The following is a 9,826-nucleotide window of genomic DNA, read 5'->3' on the forward strand; positions in this document are numbered from 1 at the left end:
CCTGGTTCTGCAGGTTCCTCCTCCCTGAGTCTGGTTCTACAGGTTCCTCCTCCCTGAGCCTGGTTCTGCAGGTTCCTCCTCCCTGAGTCTGGTTCTACAGGTTCCTCCTCCGTGACTCTGGTTCTACAGGTTCCTCCTCCCTGACTCTGGTTCTGCAGGTTCCTCCTCCCTGAGCCTGGTTCTGCAGGTTCTCCTCCCTGAGCCTGGTTCCTCAGGGTCCTCCTCCCTGACTCTGGTTCTGCAGGTTCCTCCTCCCTGAGTCTGGTTCTGCAGGTTCCTCCCCTGTGCCTGGTTCTGCAGGTTCCTCCTCCCTGACTCTGGTTCTGCAGGTTCCTCCCCTGAGCCTGGTTCCTCAGGGTCCTCCTCCCTGAGTCTGGTTCCTCAGGTTCCTCCTCCGTGACTCTGGTTCTACAGGTTCCTCCTCCCTGAGTCTGGTTCTGCAGGTTCCTCCTCCCTGACTCTGGTTCCTCAAGTTCCTCCTCCCTGAGTCTGGTTCTGCAGGTTCCTCCTCCCTGAGTCTGGTTCTGCAGGTTCCTCCCCTGTGCCTGGTTCTGCAGGTTCCTCCTCCCTGTGCCTGGTTCTGCAGGTTCTCCTCGACTTGTTCAGGTGAGATGTTGGATTTTCTCATTAAAAGCCCTGGAATGACTTTCTTGTAAATAAATAAAGATTAAATCATCTCATGTCACTGAACTTAAACTAAAATACAAAATGTTGTGTTTTGTGAGTGAAACGCGGCAAAGACACAGTATTTCTAAACTTTTATTTAATAAAGACAATAATAGATTAAATACAAACTGTCAGCGTCACACCAGGATATTTAACTTATCAAAACTGAGTTTATTACAGTTTCCACAGCTAAAACATTTACTACAACGACCAAGGAAAGGAAATATTATAAACCTACGTATGAGACCACAACAATATTAATATTAATAATATTAATACACCGATTAACATTTACTGTCTTCAATCTCTGACCTTCTATACATAAATACAGAAACACGAGCCTCCAGTAGTGAAAGCGTCTAAAGCAGAAATCTGCCTAAAGGCTGGAGGTGTACGTCCTCCCAGCGTGTCCCGCTACGCCCTACCTCCCCACACAGTATTGATTATGAGAGCTAACTATCGCCGCCACGCCGCCGGACCAGTCCGTGCTGCTCGCCGTGTTCCTCCTCGCGAGGTTCCTCCCACGTGCTAAAAGATTGATGCGTCTTCGTAAAATGTGTTGAGAGAGAGACTCCGGTGACGCAACGTCCACAACCTCCACCTCCTCCACCTCCTCCACCTCGACCAGACACGCAAAAACAACGACGACACGTCAACGAGCTGCAGCTCTGAGAGAATCCATGGCCACGTCCCAACAGTCCCTCCTCACCCCTCCTAACACCTCCTAACCCTCCTAACCCCTCATAACCCTCATAACCCCTCCTAACCTTCCTAACCCCTCCTAACCCCTCCTCACCCTCCTAACCCTCCTCACCCTCCTAACCCTCCTAACCCTCCTCACCCCTCCTAACCCTCCTCACCCCTCCTAACCCACTATCTATGGACTTTACCTTAAAACACCACGGGGTTAAGGAAATGAGTTAGGAGTCTTCCTAAAGGAGTTAAGTAAAGGAGTTAGGAGGCTTCCTAAAGGAGTTAAGGAAAGGAGTTAGGAGGCTTCCTAAAGGGGTTAAGGAAAGGAGTTAGGAGGCTTCCTAAAGGAGTTAAGGAAAGGAGTTAGGAGTCTTCCTAAAGGAGTTAAGGAAAGGAGTTAGGAGGCTTCCTAAAGGGGTTAAGGAAAGGAGTTAGGAGGCTTCCTAAAGGAGTTAGGAGTCTTCCTAAAGGAGTTAAGTAAAGGTGTTAGGAGGCTTCCTAAAGGAGTTAAGGAAAGGAGTTAGGAGTCTTCCTAAAGGGGTTAAGGAAAGGAGTTAGGAGGCTTCCTAAAGGAGTTAAGTAAAGGTGTTAGGAGGCTTCCTAAAGCAGTTAGGAGGCTTCCTAAAGGAGTTAAGGAAAGGAGTTAGGAGGCTTCCTAAAGGAGTTAGGAAAGGAGTTAGGAGGCTTCCTAAAGGAGTTAAGGAAAGGCGAGGATGTAGGTGCGACAGTCGGACACTTTCACTGAGTGACGTCATAATAAAGCGACGGCGGCTCAAGCTAGTGACGGCGGCCGTGGCGGGAAAAGAACTACAAGTTTCTGAAAACGGACAATAAAAAGCACATTTGGGTTTCAGATGATTTAAAGTTGTTCAATACAGATTATTACTTCGCTAACTTTACAGGAACTGCTCCTTTTTTCGCCGTCGGGATTTTTTCCGTAAACGCTTGGATGAGCGCTAAATGTTGTCGCGGCAAGGAATTGTGGGGCAGCAGGAGCTCGCCTCCTTTGGTAAAGGAAGCATCAGTGTTTCCTAGGCTGAAGGAAGCATCAGTGTTTCCTAGGCTGAAGGAAGCATCAGTGTTTCCTAGGCTGAAGGAAGCATCAGTGTTTCCTAGGCTGAAGGAAGCGTCAGTGTTTCCTAGGCTGAAGGAAGCATCAGTGTTTCCTAGGTTGAAGGAAGCATCAGTGTTTCCTAGGCTGAAGGAAGCATCAGTGTTTCCTAGGCTAAAGGAAGCATCAGTGTTTCCTAGGCTAAAGGAAGCATCAGTGTTTCCTAGGCTGAAGGAAGCATCAGTGTTTCCGAGGCTAAAGGAAGCATCAGTGTTTCCGAGGCTGAAGGAAGCATCAGTGTTTCCTAGGCTAAAGGAAGCATCAGTGTTTCCTAGGCTGAAGGAAGCATCAGTGTTTCCTAGGCTGACGGAAACATCAGTGTTTCCTAGGCTAAAGGAAGCATCAGTGTTTCCTCGGCTGAAGGAATCATCAGTGTTTCCTAGGCTGAAGGAAGCATCAGTGTTTCCTAGGCTAAAGGAAGCATCAGTGTTTCCTAGGCTAAAGGAAGCATCAGTGTTTCCTAGGCTAAAGGAAGCATCAGTGTTTCCTAGGCTGAAGGAGGCTCTAAAGGAAGCAGCGAGCCTCCTTTCCTTTGCTCAGTGAGACTCCAGTCAGTCGCCATCATGGCCGCCACACCAAACCCTCCCGGGGTTCAGTGAAGGTCGACAGACGAGGAGGAGGAGGAGGAGGAGGAGGAGGGACTTTTCAGACGAACCCCACCAGTTTCTCAAACGTCTAAAACGCTCCGTCCTCAGTTTGTGACCACACGGGGGCAGCAGAGCCGGCGACCTCTCCAGGGTCCTTGCCCCTCCGGCCCTTTGGCCCTCGGCTCAGTCTGACAGGCTCCAGGCGCCTGACCCGGGGGAAGCTGGGGGGGGGGGGGGGGGGGGGGGGGCGAGGCTGGTCTCCAACCACTTCAGCTCATTTTGGCTCAGTCCGAGTCAAAGAACGTTTTGACCCACGTAAAGAGATGAAAGAAGAATCAGCCCCTCCCCCACCCCAAGACTCAAAAGTAAAAATAAAAACTGGTGATGTATAATTTCTCCTTCATGGAGTCTTAAAACATCGTGGCTATCGATTCAGTTCCGTAGCGCCTATCCTCCACTACAAGAAGCGTTTCTGACTCGTATCGCCGCAGGAAGAGCCAAAACAACAACAACAACAACAACAAACAAAAACAAATCTTAAGAAACCGAGACAGTGTGGATGTAGATTATAACAGTAGTTTGTCAAATCGTCTGCTTCCACCTTCACCTCCAAGCAGAACAGCAGAAAGTCTCCTGAGTCGGCTTCTGCAGGTTTCTACTCTACTAGCTCGTGTGAATCGTTGGTTTTTCACAGTAAAGCGTTGAGGACCGAGCTCACGTGACATAAATTGAAATTAAAACCTTCCGGTGCCTCTGAGCTGTGATATATATAATAATAATATATATGTAATATATATTATGACCTGTTGGTGAGTCTGTCTGAGGAATTGACCTCGACCTTCCCTTCTCCAAGATGGGATGAACTTTATTTAGAAAAGAACTTTAATTTTGAAGGAAGCAGGGATATTCTGTGTGGATGTTTCACGACAATTGACCTTTTCACATTAAACAAAAACAAAAACGAACTAAATGGTCTCGTTGTCACAAAAATGTTACGAGCAGCTTTAAATCCCTGGAATGTGGATCAACCGGAAGCAACGTGTTGCTTTAGGTAGTAAACAAAGATCTTTGGTCGGTTCTAGTTATTGAAATGTGACGAGCAGCTTTTAATCTGGAGGTTCAGGAGCTTTTCTCCGCCCGCAGGCGGCAGTGTTGTGATTTCACCACAAGGGGGGGCTGTTTGTAGTCCTCAACCCTGAACTAGGAAACTGGTTTCTCTCCTGGATTAACTCTGGTTTTCTCTTCTGGATTAATTTCAGGATTAACTCTGGTTTTCTGTTCTGGATTAACTTCAGGATTAACTTTGGTTTTCACTTCTGGATTAACTTCAGGATTAACTCTGATTTTCTCTTCTGGATTAACTTCAGGATTAACTTTGGTTTTCACTTCTGGATTAATTTCAGGATTAACTCTGGTTTTCGGTTCTGGATTAACTCTGGTTTTCTCTTCTGGATTAACTTCAGGATTAACTCTGGGTTTCTCTTCTGAATTAACTTCTGGATTAATTTCAGGATTAACTCTGGTTTTCTGTTCTGGATTAATTGCAGGATTAACTAGTTTTCTGTTCTGGATTAAGTTCAGGATTAACTAGTTTTCTGTTCTGGGGATGATCCAGGTAACAGAGAGGAATCCAGGTAGGTTGAACCCAGTTCGTAGTGCAGGCCTCAGGACTCGTTGGCCCAGTCAGGATCGCCTCCTTCCTCCTTCTGCTCGTCTTTCTTTACTTCCTCCTCGGTTTGACTCGGCTGTAATCTGGAGGTTTACCTCGCTGACGTCTGTAATTTGCGTTCGAACTCTTTACATTCCTCAAACTACAGAAAGACGACGTCCTTTGGTCAGAACCCGTCTTCGTAGTGCTCAGATCTGCTGTTTCTCTGTCGTACGTTCTCTTTGTCATCCAGCACAGTGACTCACGCTCTACGAGCTGTTCCCAGAGCTGCGATTGTACCGGTGGATTTGTAGCGTGTGCCATCGTCACCGAACCACATGGCTGCTAGCATGGCGTGCTAGCATGGCCTGCTAGCATGGCCTGCTTCACCCCTCCAGATGCGGTGGGCTTCAGACCGTCTCACAACATTTAACACACAAAATTGTCCCTCGCCCTGGAGGCTGGCGACTGATTCCATTGGAAACGCGTCCCGCTCTTCTGGTCGTGGCCGTTGAGGCCGTAGCAGCAGTGGACGTCCAGCAGAGGCAGCGGCTTCGGCCGCGTCGCCTCCCTCCCCCACCACCGTTCTCTCTGACCAGACGGGATCGGTATAGATCCCGCCTTCTCTGTCGCAATTATCACAGTTCTGACCCGGTCGATAAATTCACAGGGACCGAGTGTCGATGTGTTTAGCGTGGCGCCGCCCGGGCTCGCACATCGCTCTTCTACGCTCTACTCTACGGGAAGACTCTACGACAGCGAGGACCAGTCAGTGAACCTGCCGACTATCGGAGCGAGACGAAGCTATCCGGACTGGCCCGTCCCGCCGGACGCCGGGGGCTCCGTCTCGCATTTGAGCTTCAGCGGCGGCTCGGCGCTCTCCGACGCCGCGGCGTTGGAGGACGACTGCGACTGCGGCGTCGGCGGCGGCGCGTCGAAGCCCTTCTCCAGCCGCCCGTCCCCGTTCAGCCTCTCCTCGGCGCCGGGCCCCGGCGGCGACTCGTGCGTGCGCATGTGCTTGGCCAGGTGGTCGTTGCGCATGAACACCCTCGGGCAGAGCGCGCAGCTGAACTTCTTGGCGCCCGTGTGCGTCTGTAGGTGGCGCTGCAGCTCGTCGGAGCGCGTGAACCTCTTGCCGCAGAAGAGCCAGTTGCAGACGAAGGGGCGGTCGCCGCTGTGCCACCGCAGGTGCGCCTTCAGGTGCGAGGTCTTGGCGTAGGCTTTGCCGCAGCCGGGGATGTGGCAGTTGTGCATGTGCTTCCTCCGGCTGTCGTCGGCGCTCTGGCCCATCTGCTCGGCGTGGACGCAGTTTGGGCAGCGGCACACGGCCTGCCCGGAGCTCCTGGAGGACGAGCGGCGCTGTGGTTTGGGGCGCGTCGACACCGAGCTCTCCTGGGGCTCCTCCAGGGCGTACGTCTCCTGGTGCAGCATCTCGGGCGCCAGCGGCTCCATCTTGAAGCCGTCCTGGGGGAAGAGGTGGGACGAGTGCGAGGCGGCGGCGTGCTGGGCCGGCGGCAGCGCGCACAGCTGGGGGTCGGACCCGTAGGCGCCCAGCGAGTGCTGCAGCCCCATGGAGCCGCCCGGACTCACGGAGGGCAGGCCCACGCCCGGGGCGGTCTGCAGGTCGATCCAGCTGCCGGGCTGCACGTCCCGGTGCAGGTCCCACCACGACGGGATGTTCATGTCCTCGGAGCTGCCACTAGGGGGCGCCGTCCGCAGCCAGGGCTCGTAGGGGTGGGCCATAGGGGCGGCGGCGGCGGCGGCAGGGCGGGTTGAGGACTGTGGGATGAGGTCAGCTGCCTGGAGGCGAGGCTCTCGGGTGATCACCACCACGATCTGCAGGCAGAAGAAACAAACACACATTAAGACTGACATCATCCGGTTCTCCTACGTCCCTCCGAAGAGCTTCTCTTCCCGGTTTGTGAACGTTTCAGGCCTGAACCCCCCCCACCCACCCCCGCCGCTGCAAGGTCTGAGTAACCGAAAGGAGCACAGCTGTTTCACAGCCCTGGATTCTGCAGTTCTCACACCGCATGGACGTGGAGGTGGAGGAGGTGGGGAGGGGTGGACGTGTCCAGGCAGAGGCCTGCCTCATGCATCCGCTGCCAGGTACTTCCCATGGAGGACAGTCAAAGACAAGAGCAAAGAAAACAACATGGGGGGTGTGGGGGGGTGTTGACAGCAGAGCAGTGTGGTAGGAAGAGGATCCAGGGAGGTATGGCTGCGGGCCAAAGCCTATTTGTACGTCTCGGAGGTTTGTGGGGATGAAACCTTGGCAGTCGGCAGAACCAGTTTTCTTTTTATGAATCGTACATGATTTACAACAACAGCCGGCGGGCCGGTAGCAGACGGAGACGCGTTAAAACGCTCGGAGACCCGTAAAAACGCTCGCCCTCCCTCCCCTCCCGCACGCCGGCGGCTTCGACGACTCGACCGACGGCGTCCGGGAGCCAACGACGGAGCGTTCCAACTAGAACACAAGCACCAACAATTACTTACGTATATAATTACGGGCACACGCTCTGAAATAGCATCCTGTCCACAACACAGGGCAGGAATGCACCGGTGCACTCCTCCAGTGTGGGGGTGGGGGGGGGGGGGGGGGGGGGGTCGCTTCTCCAGGCGACACAAAGCTTGTTAAAGTTCAACCACTTGATGGAAACTTTAAGAGGAGAGAGAACCTGTGAGCCGGCGGGACTCGCGCTCGCAACCCAACACAACACGGTTGTTGACATTGTTGTTCGCATCTGCAATTTTCTTTAAAGCAGGAAACAGTGAAACATAACGTCTGAGTTGGTGAACTCTAATCTCACTCGTTCACTCTAAACTCACTCGTTCACTCTAATCTCACTCGTTCTCTCGAAACTCACTCGTTCACTCTAAACTCACTCGTTCACTCGAAACTCACTCGTTCACTCGAAACTCACTCGTTCACTCTAATCTCACTCGTTCACTCGAAACTCACTCGTTCACTCGAAACTTACTCGTTCAGTCTAAACTCACTCCGTTCACTCGAAACTCACTCCGTTCACTCTAAACTTACTCGTTCACTCTAATCTCACTCGTTCACTCGAAACTTACTCGATCAGTCTAAACTCACTCCGTTCACTCTAAACTCACTCGTTCACTCTAATCTCACTCGTTCTCTCTAAACTTACTCGTTCAGTCTAAACTCACTCCGTTCACTCGAAACTCACTCCGTTCACTCTAAACTTACTCGTTCACTCTAATCTCACTCGTTCACTCGAAACTTACTTGATCAGTCTAAACTCACTCGTTCACTCTAATCTCACTCGTTCTCTCTAAACTTACTCGTTCACTCGAAACTCACTCGTTCACTCGAAACTCACTCGGAACTCACTCGAAACTCACTCGTTCACTCGAAACTCACTTGTTCACTCTAAACTCACTCTGTTCACTCTAAAGTCACTCGTTCACTCGAAACTCACTCGTTCACTCTAATCTCACCCGTTTACTCTAAACTCACTCCATTCACTCTAATCTTACTCCGTTCACTCGAAACTCACTCGTTCACTCTAATCTCACTCCATTCTCTCTATACTCGAAGGGGACAAAGGGGACAGTGGAGGACGAAGGTTTTAAAAGTGTTTCTTCATTCAAAGCTGTTCTCTTGAGACGGATCGTCTAAAAAGAAGGTTCCCACAGTGGAACCTTCTTCTTCCAGAGTGTCTCACTCTGTCCAGTCCAAACGTCCAGTCCAAGACACTCAGAGACGCTTTCTAGTCCCACCAAACGGTAAAACAATTAGCCAGGAATTCCCTAATGAAAGGTCTAAAGCGAAAGGTCAAGCTGATTTACGCGGCGTCGGCCCGGAGCCGGGACGCCGCCGCCGCCGCCGCCGCCGCCGCTCTGTAATCTCTGGAGAATGTCGGCGGCTCGCGGCCCGACGCGGCTCTGGCTAGCACGCCGTAAACACAGGAGACGGCGGCGTCCTCCTCCTCCGGCGCTCCAGACGCCCGGAGCCCCCGGCTCACAGGGAAAACAGCTGGCAGAGAGCGGGGGAGGGGGGGGGGGGGGGGGGGGGGGGGGGGGGGGGGGTCATAAATCTGGCCCAACCATAACCGAGCTCAGCCTCCATTATTCTGGATCCAGCTGGACGTCTTCATGTCCAAATGTACAACTATTGTATAACTAATGTATAACTAATGTACAACTATTGTATAACTATTGTATAACTATTGTATAACTAATGTACAACTAATGTACAACTATTGTATAACTAATGTATAACTGGTAAATCTTTATTTCTAATTTGTAACAAGTTCAGAAACGTTTGATCATCATTTCCTTTCCAGGACGTCTCTTATATGTGAATGACAGGATGAGGAACTGGAGACCTGCCCTCACCCTGTCCACTGTCCTCACCTGTCCTCATCTGTCCACTGTCCTCACCTGTCCTCATCTGTACACTGTCCTCACCTGTCTTCAACTGTCCTCACATGTACACTGTCCTCACCTGTCCTCATCTGTACACTGTCCTCACCTGTCCTCAACTGTCCTCACATGTACACTGTCCTCATCTGTACACTGTCCTCACCTGTCCTCAACTGTCCTCACATGTACACTGTCCTCAACTTTACACTGTCCTCACCTGTCCCCTGTCCTCACCTGTACACTGTCCTCACCCTGTCCACTGTCCACACCTGTCCTCACCCTGTCCACTTTCCTCACCTGTTCTCATCTGTCCACTGTCCACACCTGTCCTCACATGTACACTGTCCTCACCTGTACACTGTCCTCACATGTCCACTGTCCTCAACTGTCCTCACATGTACACTGTCCTCAACTGTACACTGTCCTCACCTGTCCCCTGTCCTCACCTGTCCTCACCTGTCCCCTGTCCCCACCATAATAAATATCAAAAAGCTATTTATTTAAGCTTTTTGATATTTATTCTGGTTTCTTTGTTTATTCTAACAAGTGGCTGATTCAGATTTTCATATTTGATCCATATATTATGTTTAAGTATTTTAAAAGGTGTTCAGATATATTGGACTTGCTCTCTTTTTCGTTTTTTATCTCAAATAATTTATTTTTTATCAAATATCAGATATCAAATAATATAGTTATTTATAGTGTATTTAATATGTATTTATAGTG

General features: G+C 51.0%; 1 protein-coding gene across 1 annotated transcript; it reads right to left on the reverse strand.

Moving 5' to 3' along the window:
* Positions 1-5,509: 5,509 nt before the first annotated feature.
* sp6 (Sp6 transcription factor) lies at positions 5,510-6,448 on the reverse strand (the record flags this gene model as incomplete). The annotated part of the gene is made up of 1 exon (XM_080518673.1): positions 5,510-6,448. The coding sequence occupies one exon, from the start codon at positions 6,446-6,448 to the stop codon at positions 5,510-5,512; it is 939 nt and encodes a 312-aa protein (XP_080374799.1).
* Positions 6,449-9,826: the final 3,378 nt, after the last annotated feature.

The sequence above is a fragment of the Blennius ocellaris genome (assembly GCF_963422515.1).
Source record: "Blennius ocellaris genome assembly, chromosome: 3".
Taxonomy (NCBI): Eukaryota; Metazoa; Chordata; class Actinopteri; order Blenniiformes; family Blenniidae; genus Blennius; species Blennius ocellaris.